Genomic DNA, 19,229 nt, shown 5'->3' with positions numbered 1-19,229 from the left:
AAAAGATATGTATCAAATCCACCTTTTTTTTGGTGGGGGGGGGGCATTTTAGATTCTTGCACCTGGGCCCTGTGGTTTCTAGTTACGCCTCTGCCTTTAATGGATATCTGAGCGTATTTGTCTAAGTTATAGTCACAGAACCTTGTGATGTGCCTCCCTTATCAGACAGCTGTTTGTTATTGAAAATAATTTTTTCAAAAATGCTGGATAGTTTGGTTGAAAATGTAAATACTGTGAAATAAAAGTAAACATAGATACTTCAAAGCATGAACATTCTATATAGTACGAGGAAAATATTTACATATATATATGTTTAAACGTCACTCTCGTCTTTTTTTTCTTTTGTTTATATAAAAAATGGTTAGAAAAATATTGTAAATCCTAGGAATATATCTACACAGCTAAACTACAGAGGTAACAAATTAGTTTATACATAGAATAAAAAACTGAAGCGGATTAATAAACCCTATATATAGATACATTGTGAGGTACTTCCCTAAACTATGCGCCAATGAGGAGTGGTCAGCAATTAGAAAATGATCATCTAAAGAAACACAATAACCCTATATCACACACAAGTTACATATCCCACTGGTTGTATGTATGCTCTTCTGCAGTGCACTCCGTTAGCATTTAGACCCGCCCAATCCCGAGACCGCTCTACTATCCCGCCCCCACTGACGTCACAGGTTGTTTAAATTATCGCCTTAGGCGGACGCCAGTCATTTGGAGCTTACTAGAAGGAGCAGAGAGTGGTGAACCTTTTGGTAAGTGTCAAGCGTTAAAGCGGTGTCTGTAATAGGCCTCGGGCATTGAATGTTATTGCTGGTCATTAGTAGTCTCCTGTTTTACGCTCCTATGGTAGAGAGAAGTGCCGTTGGCCTCTTTCTAATCTGCCCCGTGTCACTGCTCTTTGCCCAACAGGTGAAGTTTGATCTGTGACTCATTTTCCACAATGTCATCTGGTGAATCTGCGCCTACAAGTGATGCGGAGATGTCTGCTCCTCCAGGAGAAGAAGTGTCTGACCAAAAGGTAAGTGCCAATAAGGGCCCTATGGCAGGGCCAAACTATTATTATGGAGATAGTGTGTGTATTATGGAGATAGTGTAGAACTCTCTCTGTGTGTGTGTATATATATTATGGAGATAGTGTAGAACTCTCTCTGTGTGTGTTCGTAAAAGGGGCAACAATTTAGAAATATTTGATACAAAATGCTGGGTGCTTAGTGGATTGTTATTGTTTTTGTCTTTCAGAATGTCGTAAGTCGTGTTTACAACATTCCTTTGGTCAGCTCTGCCTATAGTGTAGTCAGCTCTGTGTACAGTTCCACCAAAGAAAGTCACCCTTATGTCAAAAGTGTGTGTGATGTGGCTGAGAAGGGGGCAAAGACCCTGACTGGGGTTGCAGTGAGCGGAGCACAGCCTATACTAACAAGACTGGAGCCACAGAGTAAGTAACTGCAGGGAAGTAAAATTGTCCCAACAATAGCAAATGGGGACTGTTTGTCAGATTTGTTTTGTAGGGTTCATTATCCTTGTTAAAGATTGGCCTGCATGCTTGACAAGAGTAATAGTCATTCCTCAAACTTAGAACTAGGGGAATCGAATAATTGCAATAACACAACTGATCTCTGTGATAAAAGGGGATCAATGTCCTCTCCATCTACTGACTAGATTAAAATAGTCATCCTCTAAGTCTTTCTATTTTTTGACCTTGTTCTCTCTGGGCTTTATGCCCAAAAGCCTTTGAGTTTTCCAAGGGCAGACGGGACGTGTCTTTTTATGTGTAACTGCCAGCATTTCCTTCCATGTAAATGTATTTCTCCCCCCCCCCCCTCTAGTTGCAACAGCGAATGAACTGGCCTGCAAGGGTTTGGACAAACTGGAGTCTACACTACCCATTCTGCAGCAGCCCACAAATAAGGTGAGTACTCTAGTTTACCACATGCTATCTGGGGATTGAGGCACATCCAGAGTTTGTGGGATAAGCCTAAAAAAGGCTTAAGGAATAGCAAAAGAATAGTACCTCTTTATGTATAGACATTCTAACACTAGATACATTGTATAAGTGTAGCATTTTAATCTAATCTCAGCCTTCCAACAGGGGTGCTGCCATGTTGAAACCTAGCTTTCATTGCAGTCCAGTGCTGATGTGTTTGCTCATGTGCAGCAACTTACTTTCAGATACCTGCAGTTAAATCTCTTCCAAAATAGCAGCAGCCATAAAGGGGTGCATGAAATTAATTTAGGGTTGAATGTCCCTCTAAGAAATACTATTATGACTTTTTTTTTTTTTATATATTACAAGAGCAATACGTAATTGTAATTTTAAAGAGATAGTAAAGTCTGAAAAAATTAATCATTCAGCTAGAACATGCACATTTTAAACAACTTTTCAATTTACTTCTATCAAAATTTGCTTTCTTCTCTTGGTCTTTGTTGAAGAGTGGGCTGATAGAAGCTTAGGAACAAGCACCTGTCTGTGGCAGTAGTGTTTGCAATATTGTTTATAGCATTGATCTATTTATACATACACAATCGCTGCTTCTAGAACGTGCATTTCCTGAACTCATTTTGACTTTACTGTCTCTTAAAGTGAATGTAAATTTTGATGCTAAAGTGCCCGGTTTTTAAAAATTCGATTAAAAACAGGGGCACTTTAATTAATTTTACATTTCACTCCTGTTGTGAAGAAAAAATTACCTTTTTAATCGTGACAGCAACTCCAGCTTCCTCCACCCACTGCAAAGCCTCTTCCTGCCTCTAAAATGAGGAATCCGGCTTCCTTCAATCACAGCATTGATTCAGAGACTGATTCCCCTGGGGGGAAACTGTGATTGGATGATGACCTATCCATCATTTGATATCAGGAATGGCTTGTGATGACTGGCTCGAGCTGCTGTCAAGTTTAAATTGTGAAAAAAAAACACAACAGGAGTGAAATGTGCATTTTGATGCATTAAAGTGCCCCTGTTTTTTTTTAATTGAACTTTTAAAAACCGGGCACTTCAGCATCAAAATTTACATTACTAAAGGGATTTAGTATCCCTTTAATTTTACCTATGATACCGCATAATTAACAGCAACATAGTTGGGTAGTGTTAAAGCTTTGCAGTAGATCACTGGTTTTCAAACCTGTACTCAGGCCTCCCTAACAGAACACTTTGTGGATATCTGAACTGGAGCACAGGTGACATCGGCTGATTAGAAATCATTGTTTTTACCTGCCCATATCCAAGTTAATCCTGAAAACCTGGCCTGTTAGGGAAGCTTGAGGACAGGTTTGAAAACCAGTGAAGTACATTAATGCTGTCATTTGTATGACCAACAGTTCTTTCTAGTTAATTAGTCAAATTTTGTTTGGCTTTTCATAAAGCACTTTATATTGAGGAAATTCTGCTAGTAAGCGAAATGTGTGTTTGTGTTTTTTTTTTTTTTTTTTTTTTTTTACTGTACACAGGGATGTGAAACATAACTACGTAAGCTTTTTAAACCACTGAACTGCATGTCTGCTCTGAATGCTGGCGAGTTGAGAAATGCTTTTGTTCAAAACTGAGATTTACTTAGGGTGCATTTTGATTTTGGATGGTTTAGTTCTGCTTATGACCTAGTCTCACAGCTGGGTAGTGAGACTACTGCTTGGTTCATCAGCGATATCTTTTCTGGACCAACCTGCAAACAGGTTAAACACATCAAACTTTTATTCAGTTAGTCAGCTCCATAGTAGCAATGCAAAACTGGGACCTAAGCTGAACACATCTGGGAAACCAATGACAAGATTTGTGTATAGCTTGTGCGGTGTAAAACTGATATCAACTGGGTACCGTAAACTGCATAAAACTTTGGTCGCATATCTGCAGGTGGTGTCTGATACAAAGGAGATGGTTACAGGAGCCCGTGATGCAGTCACCAGCGCTGTAACGAGCACTGTAACTGGAGCCCGTGACACAATGACTGGTGCAGTGTCTGGTGTGATGGGTCTGGCACTAGGGGCTGTTCAAGGTGGTGTGGATATGACCCGTGCTGCCGTTAATTCTGTGATGGAGTCACGTGTGGGCCAGCTGGTTTCAAGTGGAGTAGACACTGTTCTTGGCAAGTCAGAGGAGTTGGTGGATCACTATTTGCCAATGACAGATGAGGAACTGGGTGAGTACATGGGTGTTTTGTGTGTGGGTTTTTTTTTTAATTTTGTGTAATTCCTTAGAATATGGGGGTCATTAATGACAAGACTTAAATGCTTTCTCCTCTTTCCATAGCCCAGCTGGCTTCCTCTGTGGAAGGGTTTGAGGTGGCACCTGTGCAGCAGCAGAGGGAGCAACAGAGTTATTTTGTTCGTCTGGGTTCTCTGTCGTCAAAGCTGCGTCATCGTGCATACCAGCACTCCTTGGGCAAGGTGAGGAGTGCCCGAACCAACACTCAGGAGGCTCTCACTCAGCTGCACCAAACCTTTGATCTGGTAGGAACAATTTACACCCCTTTGCTAAAGATCCCGTAGCCACTCTATGGTAGCGACTAAAATTCCATAGCCCCATCTCTGCTTACCATGCTTGTGCCTCAGACGCATTACACAAATTACCCACCATGCATTGGAAAATCTCCCCAGTGCATTCAATACAGCTGGAACTGACTAGTAAACTAATCATCTTCTCTCACAAATGTATTTCATGATTTAGAGCACATTTTAGAAACTTTCCATTTCACTTCTATTTTTTACACTTTTTTTATTGGAGCAGCAATGAACTGCTTAGCTATCTGCGTGCTTCTGGTGAGCCAGTTACAAGAGGCATATATGTGCAGCCATCAATACGCATTGTTGAAAAGCATACTGAGGTATGCTCAGGAGCAACAAAGGATACTAAGAACAAAGCAAATAAAAGAAAATTGGAAAGTTTATTAAAATTGCACCATTTTTCTGAATCATGAGTTTTGATTTTATTGCCCCTTTTAATCAGGGTAGTGAAAAGAGAACTTTAACCACCGCAATAAAAAATAACTTACTAGTTGGTTCCTGTACAGATCCACTGAGCATTTCCCTACACTAAAATCATCATTAAAAAGATGGCAAGTCTATGCAGTGTATAAGACTTTCCTGGTTTTTGGCTGAATATCTTTTTAAACTTCAGTATGCAATATATATGACCGATATGTAAATCATGTCAAACTCTTCCCACCAGATGGAGTCGGCTAGACAGAGTGTACATGGTGGGCAAGAAAAACTTCACCAGCTTTGGCTGGACTGGAGTCGTAAGCAGCCAGGATCTTCGTCTACAGAGGGAGAGGAAAGGCTTCAAGAGGAGGTAAGGGGTGTGAAGATAAAACGTGTGTGATGTCCAAATAAGTTTAATTTGCATTACATGTTTATGCATTAAAAAAAAACAACTTAAAGGGACACTGAACCCAATTTTTTTTTGTGTGTGATTCAGAGCATGCAACTTTCTAATTTACTCCTATTAATTTTTCTTCGTTCTCTTGCTATCTTTATTTTGAAAGACATCTAAGCTTTTTTTGGTTCAGTACAATGGACAGCACTTTTTTTTTTATTGGTGGATTAATTTATCCACCAATCGGCAAGGACAACCCAGGTTATTCACCAAAAATGGGCCGGCATCTAAACTTACATTCTTGCATTTCAAATAAAGATACCAAGAGAATTAAGAATTTGATAATAGGAGTCAATTAGAAAGTTGCTAAAAATTTCATGCTCTATCTGAATCACGAAAGAAATTTGGGTTCAGTGTCCCTTTAATTTACTTAAACCTCTGCAACATTAATCACAATGCTTGCTTGTTAAAGGGACACTGAACCCAATTTTTTTTTCATGATTCAGATAAAGCATGCAATTTAAAACTATCTTACTCCCATTATCAAATATTCTTCATTCTCTTGGTATCTTTATTTGAAATGCAAGAATGTAGGTTTTTAGATGCCGGCCCATATTTGAACAACCTGGGTTGTTGCTGATTGGTGGATAAATTCATACACCAATGAATAAGTGGTTTCCAGGGTCCTGAACTAAACAAATAGCTTAGATGCCTTCTTTTGCAAATAAACCTAGCAAGAGAACAAAGAAAAAATAGGTTGAGTAAATTAGAAAGTTGCTTAAATTGCATGCTCTATCTGAATCATGAGAGAAAAACAGAGGAGACAAGTCGCACAGCTCATGAGCTCCTGCAAAAATTAACATTTCGCTTAAGAGGGCATAATTCATATTTCCCTCTTCAGTCCTTGATACATACTCCTGAAGGGGAGCGCAACCTTTTAAAGGCTAATCTAACAAAGCTTTAGCACCTACTAAGACATTTGTTTGGATCTACATCGACCACGAGGCAGAAGTAGTTGCTTGTCTTACAGCTGCAGCCTAATTTTTACAGAATCCTCTGCTTTTCAGCCAAATATGGCAGACTTCAACAGACAGATGCAAGCATTACTTGATACTTTTGAAGAGAAGATTGACTACTGCTTCCAAGACCTGACACTTATAATCAGAGATCAATATGTAATGGAGGCGAGACCTCCCAGCTCAATGCAAGTGTACTAACTTCCATACTAGAAACTATCTGGTGCAAGATTCTTCAGAGATCAATAAACTAAGGTTACAACTTTTCTCTACGGACAAAGATGTGGTCATCTATCTGGAGTGGAGAGTGAACACGCCACAGACTCGCATGGAGTCTTCTCCACATGATACCCTTCAGAGCACAGTAACGTGTCTCGTAATGGAGAAGAGCTCTGCTTCACTATCTCTGGCTAAGACAGATCTCATTATCAGAAGTAAAATCCAGCAACTCGCTAACATTTTACCGTGGTCCGCTTGCTTACATCCTCATATGGAGGGCTGGATCGCTGGGCTGGTCTCGGCTACTCTGGAATCTGCTGCAGGTCTAGCGGAGTTGGTTGATACTTGGTGGCTGCCCCCTATTGCAAGCGGGTTCATGAAGATAGCCTGTAATACTGATTTGAGGTCCCTGGAGACCCACACATAACTGCCAGGATGCAGTCAACAGTCTGGTTCTCATATCACCCAGAACTGTGCTATAACCCACTCTGCTAGCAGTTTACAGATCCCGCTTGAGCTCCCCTATGTTCTTTGCAACTAACGGATCATGCCACAGATTAAGGGAATAGGCTAAGACCAAGAATTTATAAAAGCTTCTGGGACTTTACTTCGCTTAAATCGGGCTGTAAGTTTATAATACACTGTTCATTATGTTTAGGTTATATCGTTATTTATATATTTAATATACTATGCCTACGTAGGACCTGACACTTTACATAAGTGCACAGTTAAGTTTAACGTTATTTTTGTTCACTATACTTTTCTGAAGGTTGGTTTCCCTCGTTCATCCTAACATACTAGAGGACATACACAATACAACAACCTATTATACTCAGGTTAACGGCCTGTCTTGAGTAAGCTCTTCCACATACATAAAAACAAGATATAGGTAAATAATGACAATGATGTTCTTATGGCTTCCCACTGCACGTGCCCTGTGTCTCACAATACTTTAATATTGGAGCATACACTCATAGCCCCCAAAGGGGATTCTTCTTGTATATTTAGAGGCTAATCAGCCACTACTTCTACTGCAATTCCTATGAGACCTTAAATCTGAGATCTTCCTTAGACTGCTCCTATATCATATATTTCACTGACATGTTAGCATCAGGAACCCACAATGAGACCAATAGACAATTCAGTGATTCACAGCTTAGGACATATATATTTTTGCCATTTACCACACATACCCCCCTATATTAAGCAGTTACTATTAACTATTTTTTAGATCACTCCTGTAAATATCCTATATCCCATACATTGTCATCCAATAGTCACAATACCTGCAGGTTATACTACATATTGCAATACATAAATAAGACCTATTTGATTAACATCCAGGGATCATTCTTCTCATAGAGGTTTCTTAACGACCATTGGAATGCCACTTTCTCCAGATGGTGGTTGGGTGGATGGCCCTATTTCTAACCCAGTTTACTTCTCTTCGGCTTGAGGTGGTCTGAGTCAGTCCATAGATATTTGCAGCAACCCATGTCATTATATCCATATGTGGCACAACCCCATAAGTGGGTTTCTCAGTTCAATTATGCCTGCAGCAGATCTTATTACCTGGTTCATGTGTTGTATTAGTTCATGGGTGAAGACTTCTCTCCTCTACTTGTTGTACACTACAGTTAATTTATGGTATTATCTGTCATGATTAACATGTAAAGTCATCATAAGCCACTACAGTTCATTTCACTACACTGGGTAAAGACTGATCGATGCTATTGTGTTTTGTACTATTCTACATAATATGGGCTAGCGGACCTAAGGTTTGAGTTGGTCCAATATATCTTAACATCATACACCTTCAATTCGCAGTCGGTTAAGTACCCCCAGACTGACTTCACCATCCACTGCATGGTCAACCACCCACTCACCATTAATAACCTCAGGATTCTTAATAATAGGACCTAGCTAATTATAGCTTGTAATGGTCATGCTATGCTTGGAACTCGGCTTAGGATAACATAGTGGAGACAGTGTAAATTCCTTGCTATGCTTATTTTCTTTCTACAGGCCCTAACCCACCCCACTAATTTTACTACAAGCTTCCCCCCCCCCATTGTACTAGAGCCCAAGAGTGGCCAAGACAAAAGCCATCGCCCCACATCCTAATTTCTTATAAGCCAATGGGTCCAAGAGTGGCCCTTTCAGCATAGTGGAGAACACTTGCTATGCCATATATTAGAAAAATGAAGTTTCAGCCTACTAAGTCCAAACCCTTCACACACTTCATACTTATCACACATAGACTTCACTAACTTCCCACTAATTATTAAACTTGGTTCATAACTTTATACCCTCTGGTCATATCTCCACCATATACCTACCCAAATCCATTGTAATTACTATGTGAAACAGTGCTATATTAGATTCTATGTAACTGCTGTGTGAAATCACTATGTATATTTTTTTTATTATCACTTATGGACAAATGTCATATCTTATGACAACTTCAATAACGAATTAAACAAAAAAAGTTAAGTTCTGGATACTTCAGCAAGTTAGGGACCTTTTTTGAGACCTAGTGTAACCTAACAGATGCAATGTAATTTATTTTGTATTTGCGCTTCAAAAATAGGGGGCATAATGAATGTCTATAGTCATTGAAGCCATATTAAGTCTGTAAACTTGGCTTTTTGTAACTAATTTTACAAGTTGTGCCCCCCCCCCCCATTTGCAATCCATTGCATAATTCAGTCAAAACAGGTTTTTGTTTTTTTGGGGGTTTTTTTTCGTGGATGATGGAAGGGACAGTCTACCTGAATATTTAAAAAAAAAAAAAAAAAATCTATTACCTGGTTTGCATAGCAACCCTAGTTTATATTACTTTTTTACCTCTTATTTCTTTGTTACTTAGTCTTTAGAGACTGCCCATTATCTCAGTTTTTATAGGAGTTATCACAATGTTATCTGACACACAAACTAGCACTGTCTGGCTCTGAAAAGCTGACCGAATGCACTTAGATAAGAGGCAGCCTCCTTTTCCAGTAATGGAGAAACAGTTGTCCTTCTAGGGCGGCTATTAAGCATTAGTAGGAAGTAGATGTGCAGTGAAGAAAAATTTGTTTCAGACGATTTTTGTTTTGAATATTTGGGGAAATTGGTTTCCCCAAATATTTGTTGGCTGCGCTATTCAGTTTTAGTTGAAAACTAAAATCGCATTTTTGTTTTAAACATTTTACACTTGTTAATGGAAAAAGTTTTAAAGCTACAGGTGAGAAGTTCACCTGTAGCTACAATCTTAGCTTAATGTGCTCTCCAGAGCATGGCGCACAAGTTAAGTATTAACTGGGTAAAAAAAAAAATAAAGGAAACTAATACTATTCAGTATTCTTTTTGGTGCATTCATTTGGATTTTATTTTCATTAAAACGAAACATTAGATTTTCGTGTATTCGTGTGTAAAGGAATGCACATCTCTTGTAATACAAAATACTGGAGTATCTTCAGTTTATATTTAAAGAGCTTTAACTTGGTAACAGTAGTCAGAATTACATTCACATGGATTGGATAGGTCCCAACATTTTAAACCACTTTCCATTTAAATTATCAACTTTGCCTAGTTCTCCTGTTGACCCTTTTAAAGGGACACAAGACCCCAAATTATCCTTTCATGATTCAGATACAACTTTCCAATTTACTTCTATATTTTGCTTCATTCCCTTGGTATCTGATGTACTACTGGGAGCTAGCTGAACACATCAGTGAGGCATATATGTGCAGCCAACAATGAGCAACTAGGTCTCAGTAGCCTTTGTTAAAAAGCATACATAGGTAGGTTTAGGAGCTAAGCGAATTGGATAACCTACTGTTTTTTGTTTTTTTGTTTTTTTTTTTTAAATCAATTTTGGTCTTATTTCTATCTAAATCGTGAAAGAGAAATTGTGGGTTTTTAGGTTCCTTTAAAGAGTAATCCTAGGTGAGCTCAGTACCGTGCACATTTAGCCATCTGGCAGGAGTAATTTGTAACAGTACTGGTAGATGCATGCATGCTGCTATCAGCCTACCTAGGTTTACTTTAAACAAAGGATAAATAAACAAATTTAATAGAAGTACCGTAAATTAGAAAGTTGTTTAACTACTTGCTCTCAATCAAATTTTTTTTTTTTCTGTCAAATCTCCTCCTCTCCCCCCCCAAAAAAAAAAAACTTGGCACTTGGATGCAACTCCTAGTTCAATAACGGTTAGAACTGCAGCATGACTGACATTTTAACAAAAAATAAGAGTGCAACTTATAAAATACAACAAGTCCTAAAATGTGTAACAAATCTGCACTAAAGGATATAATCCCAAATTATAGCAACTGTCTGCAAGTGATGGGGTGTTATATTTTTGTTTAATACATATGTCTTTTAGAAGCTTACCAGACGGATACAATTTGGGGACTATATCCTTTAGTGCCTGGTTTCTCAACAGCCAGGCCATGCCCACCCAATCTGCATGCTGACAGGCCTATAGAATCTCTACCGGGCCCTGGAGACATCCAGCTAACATTTACTGGACCTTGATGTCACTTAGGTTGAGAACCATTGTTTAGTGAACACTTGTTAAATATTTGTGTAACTGACTTTTTTTTTTTTTCCCCTGTAGCCATTGGATTATCGTGCTCTTGCCATGACACGAAGTTTGACACAACAGCTTCAGACCACATGTCTTACTCTGGCAACTGGGGCTCAAGGTTTACCGTCTCATATCCAGGAACGTATGCAGCAACTCCGGCAGAATGTGCAAGAACTTCACTCTTCCTTCTCTTCAGCTCACTCTTTTGGTGACCTTTCTTCTGGGATACTAGCGCAGAGCCGCGAGCGAACCAAGAAGGTGAAAGAACATGTGGATGAGCTCTTCTCATATGTGGTTGCAAATACCCCCCTCACGTGGCTGGTTGGACCTTTTGCACCTCAGCTTGTGGAGCGTCCAGAGACCCCTGAAGACCAACATATGGAGACTCCCCCACTGATTGCAGATACTTAAATCCTTTCCTGGTAGTAAAGGCAGCCGTCAATTAAATGGTTCATTCTCCAGTATTTTCTCTGTTCCTTCACATAAAATCCAACAGTTGTTGCTTTGCAGGGCTATATTTGTAGTTTCAGCACTTTGGTGTTTACAGTTTGTAATTGTTTATTTGTATGATTCTTGACTATAAAAAGACAGTTTATATTTCATTCCTCCTGGTTTTTATTGAATAACTGACTCGTCACCTTTCCCTTGCAAAGGTCATATGTTTATCAAACATTGTACTGGTGTTTGCAATGCTCAGCTCCAAAATGTCTAATGTGTTTAACCACCTTTTTGCAGAGTTTAAAGTAGCAATGCATTACTGGGAGCTAGCTGAACACATCTGAGTACACAGTAGTGCATTTCTGCTCTTGAGTCTGTCTTATTGTGTTTGATTTAAAAAAAAAAAGCATGAAATTAAGACTATACAACTACCTAAATTTGAGTCGCACATCAGTGTGACACCTGTTGTAATCTAGGTATAAGATGTAATTGCATGATCATAAATTCACAGCAGGGACTTGTACAAAATTAACATACCTCCCTGGAAATGCTAACTCTTGTTGTCCACATTCTCCTGTGCCCCTTCAATAAGCTAGTAGCAACTCACTCTAAGCACTGTTTAAAAGAAATTGTATGTAGTCACACTATTGCACTTTTTTCAAGTTATTTCCACTTGAAGAGCAGGCAACATTTTACTTTCCATGGGTTATTGCAAGAAATATATGCAGGCTTGCAGTTTCACACGCATACAGAATTGCTGTTATATAAAAACAAACAAACTCGCCAAAATAAACACAAATGGGCAACAACTGTTTGCTTAATGAAACTTTTATTGTAAGCAGCACAAACATAACCGTTATATGGCACAGATTAAATTTCCTTCCACAAATTTTACTTTTATTGTACTCTTGTTTTGGGTTCCCCTTCAACAAAACATGGATCAATTGCGTAGACCTAAATATGTATGGGTCGACTCATTCTAAAGTTTAGGAGTAACTGATCCTCAATATTCTCAGAAATGTAAGTGGTTTTTTTTGCTTTTTATCCAGAGGAATGTTCATACATAAATTTCAAAAGTAATAGATGTTGGGATCGAGCACTTGCCTTTTTAATGACAGCTGTCTGTCTCTGTTAAAGGGACATTAAACTATACATTTTTATAAGCATAGTATTGATTTTCTTCCCAGCCTCCCTCTAGTCATGGTTGCTGCCACGTTGAAATCATTTTCACAACATTAAAGTACTGATATATTTACACTGTAGGTAAAGAAATGTTACTGCACATGTGCAAACTCCATAATGTTTAGTGTGTCTTAAAACAAACACACCCCACACCTTGTTAGTGACCAGCCTGGTAGTGAGAAACTGAATTTCCTTGTAGCATGAATATGAAATGGATTCTCATGATGGGAGTATTGAAAAGCATTACTATATATGCTTAGGAGTGTGCTTGTCTTATTGCAAACACTGCTGCCATATATAGCATTTTTAAAAATGTTATACATTGTAGCAAAAGGGAGGCATTGCTTGCTACCATATAGTGAGACACATACTCACCCCCCAAGCATACCTAGATATGTTCCTTAAAGGGACAGTCAACACGACTTTGTTGTAAATAAAAATAGATAATTTTTTATTACCCATTCCCCAGTTTTGCATAACCAATTTCAATACACTACCTCTGTAATTACCTTGTATCTAAGCCTCTGCATACTGTCCCTTATTTGTTCTTTTGACAGACTTGCCTTTTAGCCAATCAGTGCTGTCTCCTAGGTAACTTCACCTGTGTGTGCTCAATGTGATCTATATGGCACACATGAACACCCTCTAGTGGTGAAAACCAGTCAAAATGTATTCAGATTAGAGGCGGCCTTCAAGCTCTAAGAATACCAAGAGAACAAAGCAAAATTGGTGATAAAAGTAAATTGGAAAGTTGTTCAAAATTACATATCTGAATCATGAAACTTTATTTTGGACTTGACTGTCACTTTAACAAAGGATACCAAGAGAACACTGAAAAGTGGTTTTATTGTAGGTTCTTGTTTAGATAACTTTTTTAAATCTTCCTAAAAACAAAGGAAAAAGTGTCTACACTGTGTGGTTTTTTTTTGTCAGTGGAAAAAACATAATTTATGTAAGAACTTACCTGATAAATTAATTTCTTTCATATTAGCAAGAGTCCATGAGCTAGTTACGTATGGGATATACATTCCTACCAGGAGGGGCAAAGTTTCCCAAACCTCAAAATGCCTATAAATACACCCCTCACCACACCCACAAATCAGTTTAACGCATAGCCAAGAAGTGGGGTGATAAGACAAAAGTGCGGAAGCATAAAAAAATAAGGAATTGGAATAATTGTGCTTTATACAAAAAAAATCATAACCACCACAAAAAGGGTGGGCCTCATGGACTCTTGCTAATATGAAAGAAATTAATTTATCAGGTAAGTTCTTACATAAATTATGTTTTCTTTCATGTAATTAGCAAGAGTCCATGAGCTAGTGACGTATGGGATAATGAATACCCAAGATGTGGATCTTCCACGCAAGAGTCACTAGAGAGGGAGGGATAAAATAGACAGCCAATTCCGCTGAAAATAATCCACACCCAAAATAAAGTTTAAATCTTATAATGAAAAAACTGAAATTATAAGCAGAAGAATCAAACTGAAACAGCTGTCTGAAAAACTTTTCTACCAAAAATTGCTACAGAAGAAGAAAACACATCAAAATGGTAGAATTTAGTAAAAGTATGCAAAGAAGACCAAGTTGCTGCTTTGCAAATCTGATCAACCGAAGCTTCATTCCTAAATGCCCAGGAAGTAGAAACTGACCTAGTAGAATGAGCTGTAATCCTTAGAGGCGGAGTTTGACCCGACTCGACATAAGCATGATGAATTAAAGATTTCAACCAAGATGCCGAAGAAATGGCAGAGGCCTTCTGACCTTTCCTAGAACCGGAAAAGATAACAAATAGACTAGAAGTCTTTCGGAAATTCTTAGTAGCTTCAACATAATATTTCAAAGCTCTAACTACATCCAAAGAATGCAATGATCTCTCCTTAGAATTCTTAGGATTAGGACACAATGAAGGAACCACAATTTCTCTACTAATGTTGTTAGAATTCACAACCTTAGGTAAGAATTTAAAAGAAGTTTGCAACACCGCCTTATCCTGATGAAAAATCAGAAAAGGAGACTCACAAGAAAGAGCAGATAATTCAGAAACTCTTCTAGCAGAAGAGATGGCCAAAAGAAACAAAACTTTCCAAGAAAGTAATTTAATGTCCAGCGAATGCATAGGATCAAACGGAGGAGCTTGAAGAGCCCCCAGAACCAAATTCAAACTCCAAGGAGGAGAAATTGACTTAATAACAGGTTTTATACGAACCAAAGCTTGTACAAAACAATGAATAACAGGAAGACTAGTAATATTTCTGTGAAAAAGAACAGAAAGAGCAGAGATTTGTCCTTCAAGGAACTTGCAGACAAACCTTTATCCAAACCATCCTGAAGAAACTGTAAAATTCTAGGAATTCTAAAAGAATGCCAAGAAAAATGATGAGAAAAACACCAAGAAATGTAAACCTTCCAGACTCGAAAATATATCTTCCTAGATACAGATTTACGAGCCTGTAACATAGAATTAATCAGAGAGTCAGAGAAACCTCTATGACTGAGAATTAAGCGTTCAATCTCTATACCTTCAAATTTAAGGATTTGAGATCCTGATGGAAAAAAAGGACCTTGTGATAGAAGGTCTGGTCTTAACGGAAGAGTCCACGGTTGGCAAGTGGCCATCCGGACAAGATCCGCATACCAAAACCTGTGAGGCCATGCTGGAGCCACCAGCAGAACAGACGAGCACCCCTTAGAATCTTGGAAATTACTCTTGGAAGAAGAACTAGAGGTGGAAAGATATAGGCAGGATGATACTTCCAAGGAAGTGACAATGTATCCACTGCCTCTGCCTGAGGATCCCTGGATCTGGACAGATACCTGGGAAGCTTCTTGTTTAGATGAGAAGCCATCAGATCTATTTCTGGAAGTCCCCACATTTGAACAATCTGAAGAAATACCTCTGGGTAAAGAGACCATTCGCCGGATGGAACGTTTGGTGACTGAGATAATCCGCTTCCCAATTGTCTATACATGGGATATGAACCGCAGAAAATAGACAGGAGCTGGATTCTGCCCAAACCAGAATTCGAGATACTTCTTTCATAGCCAGAGGACTGTGAGTCCCTCCTTGATGATTGACATATGCCAGAGTTGTGACATTGTCCGTCTGAAAACAAATGAACGACTCTCTCTTTAGAAGAGGCCATGACTGAAGAGCTCTGAAAATTGCAAGGAGTTCCAAAATATTGATTGGTAATCTCACCTCCTGAGATTCCCAAACCCCTTGTGCTGTCAGAGACCCCCAAACAGCTCCCCAACCTGTCAGACTTGCATCTGTTGAAATCTCAGTCCAGGTTGGAAGAACAAAAGAAGCCCCCTGAATTAAACGATGGTGGTCTGTCCACCACGTCAGAAAGTGTCGAACAATCGGTTTTAAAGATATTGAGATAACTTTGTATAATCCCTGCACCACTGGTTCAGCATACAGAGCTGAAGAGGTTGCATGTAAAAACGAGCAAAGGGAACCGCGTCCAATGCAGCAGTCATAAGACCTAGAATTTCCATGCATAAGGCTACCGAAAGGAAAGATTGAGACTGAAGGTTTCGACAAGCTGAAACCAATTTCAGACGTCTCTTGTCCGTCAGAGACAGAGTCAAGGACATTGAATCTATCAGGAAACCTAAAAAAGGTTACCCTTGTCTGAGGAATCAACAAACTTTTTGGTAAATTGATCCTCCAACCATATTCTAGAAGAAACAACACTCATAAAAGACTGGTAAGGTTCTTTCTAGTGAAAATGAGCAAAGGGAATTGAATCCAATGCTGTGGCCATAAGACCTAAAACTTCTATGCATATATAGCAACTGAAGGAAATAATAGAGACTAAAGGTACCGACAGACGGAACCCTTGTCTGATAGAGACAAAGACAGTGACACAAACTTTCTGGAAACCTAAAAAAGGTGACCCTTGTGTGAGGAAAAAAAGATCCTCTAACTATGTCCTGAAGAGCAAGTGAATCATATGAGATTCCGCATCCTCAGAAAATAATCTGAATGAAAACAGAAAAATGAAAATATGCATTTATTGTATCTAATGAAAACAAATAATGCTATCAATGACCATAAAAAGGAAAAATAGTTTGAATAAAACTCCAAACCCGGTTCCTAAAAAAGGAACTGGAAGAAATACCCCAGAAGATTCCAGGTCTCAGCACCGCTTGAACCCCATGGGTGCCTAGCCATGCTTCAACAGTACCCAAAATATATAGGACAGAAACACACTTAAAGAAAGTGTTAGCCTTACTGGAATAAAATCAAAGAAATTTGGACAAAATAGAACCAAATAAATTTCAAAGAAGTCTTAACCTGCCCCTTACCAGCCTAGCTGGAATATGGCACGTACATCGCAATATTAGGGAGCTGATTTCGAACCCCAATTACAAACATGTTACTTGGGAAAGAACTCAGGAATTCGTTCCTTAATAAGAACAACTAAACTAGTATAAGCTTAAAGTTTTAGTCTTAGAACTCAATCTTGAAGCCCAGAGTAACAGTTAAGAATTGAATCCAATTATAAAACAAATAATTGATTATCTTAGAAAAAAATTCTTCTAGCTAAAATAGCTAAAGACATAGATTAACCCTCATTTGCGAAAATATTCAATAAAATGAAGACACAAATGAAATGATTAGCATGATAGTCCAGTTTAAAGGACCAGTCAATACAGTGGACTTGCATAATCAATAAATGCAAAACAACAAGACAAATGCAACAGCACCTAGTCTAGTAAATGTTGTCCTTTAACAATGCTAAAATAAATCATAATCTGATACTTGATCCTAAAGTAAAAAGAAAAAATGAAGCAATTGCAATATCCAAATAAATTACAGGACCAAGAAAAGTACCTGAAACTAAATAATTTTCCATAAATAAGATACAAATATCTAAAGGAAAATAAATACTATTTTGCTATAGAAACAATAGCATAATTAGTAGAAGTAGAGATAGTCCCAATAAATTGGAGAACCCTCCAAATTGAATTTAACTGCTGGCAAAGAATATAGTTTAAAACCTTTAAAAAAGGAATAAAAGAAAATTTTCAGCCTATTCCATTCCCTAGAATGGGGAATTGGAAAGAAAACCTCTGAAAACACAGAAGAAATAAATAGGCAGAAATAGTGTCAGCTAGTCTTAAAGAACTAGTTACCTTAATATCCAAAATAATCAACACCTCTTCAACAAAGAACAAAGGTACTTTAATAATAGAAAAATAATAAAAAAGTAGATTTGTTAGTGTCAATATCTGATGAAGAAAATTTCTGAAAGAGAAAAAACATCATCAGAGAAGGATAAAACAGTATGTTGTTGGTCATTTGAAACTTCAATAATTAAAAAAGAAGTGAAAAAGACCTAAAAAATTTATTAGAAGGCACAAAGTCAGACAAAGCCTTTAAAATAGAATCAGAAAATATTTATTATAAATCTTCTAAATATTTCTTGTACATAAAATGTAAGAATGGAAATATATAAAGCATAAACACTAATGGATTCTGCATGTAAAAGTATATCATAATACCTTATTACAAACCATAGCTAAAGATAAACATTTATAACATTTAAAATAAATGAACTTAGCTTTGGTAGAACTGAAACTCAGTTAAGCGTTTTTCTAGAAGTGGCTTCTGATTCAGGGACAATCTGAGACATCTTGCAATATGTAATAGAAAAAACAACATATAAAGCAAAAATGATCAAATTCCTTAAATGACAGTTTCAGGAATGGGAAAAAAATGACAATGAACAGGCTTCTAGCAACCAGAAGCAATAAATAATGAGACTTAAATATTGTGGAGACAACAATGACGCTCAAATTTTTTAGCGCCAAAAAAGCCGCCCACATTATTTGGCGCAAAAACGTCAAAAAATGACGCAACTTCCAGCGACACGTATGACGCCGGAAATGACAAAAAAAAATTTGCGCCAAGAAAGTCTGCGCCAAGAATGACGCAATAAAATGAAGCATTTTCAGCCCCCACGAGCCTAACAGCCCACAGGAAAAAAGTCAAATTTTAAGGTAAGAAAAAAATGATTTATTCATATGCATTAATCCCAAATATGAAACTGACTGTCTGAAATAAGGAACGTTGAACATCCTGAATCAAGGCAAATAAATGTTTAAACACATATATTTAGAACTTTATATAAAAGTGCCCAACCATAGCTTAGAGTGTCACAGAAAATAAGACTTACTTACCCCAGGACACTCATCTACATGTAGTAGAAAGCCAAACCAGTACTGAAACGAGAATCAGTAGAGGTAATGGTATATATAAGAGTATATCGTCGATCTGAAAAGGGAGGTAAGAGATGAATCTCTACGACCGATAACAGAGAACCTATGAAATAGACCCCGTAGAAGGAGATCATTGAATTCAAATAGGCAATACTCTCCTCACATCCCTCTGACATTCACTGCACGCTGAGAGGAAAACCGGGCTCCAGCCTGCTGCGGAGCGCATATCAACGTAGAATCTAGCAC

At 38.0% G+C, this 19,229-nt stretch overlaps 1 protein-coding gene across 2 annotated transcripts; it reads left to right on the top strand.

Moving 5' to 3' along the window:
• The first annotated feature begins 673 nt into the window (after positions 1 to 673).
• LOC128649730 (perilipin-3) lies at positions 674 to 11,729 on the top strand. 2 transcript variants are annotated; one of them, XM_053703157.1, is made up of 8 exons: positions 674 to 767; positions 925 to 1,033; positions 1,255 to 1,450; positions 1,842 to 1,924; positions 3,861 to 4,146; positions 4,257 to 4,393; positions 5,175 to 5,297; positions 11,158 to 11,729. In XM_053703157.1, the coding sequence occupies exons 2-8, from the start codon at positions 956 to 958 to the stop codon at positions 11,536 to 11,538; spliced, it is 1,284 nt and encodes a 427-aa protein (XP_053559132.1). In that variant the 5' UTR covers positions 674 to 767; positions 925 to 955; the 3' UTR covers positions 11,539 to 11,729. The 2 variants fall into 2 exon arrangements, with proteins under 2 accessions (XP_053559132.1, XP_053559131.1); XM_053703156.1 differs by having other exon boundaries at positions 4,257 to 4,456.
• Positions 11,730 to 19,229: the final 7,500 nt, after the last annotated feature.

Source organism: Bombina bombina, chromosome 2 (assembly GCF_027579735.1).
Source record: "Bombina bombina isolate aBomBom1 chromosome 2, aBomBom1.pri, whole genome shotgun sequence".
Lineage (NCBI taxonomy): Eukaryota > Metazoa > Chordata > Amphibia > Anura > Bombinatoridae > Bombina > Bombina bombina.
The sequence above is the reverse complement of the archived record's forward strand: the minus strand, read 5'-3'. Positions and strand labels throughout refer to the sequence as shown.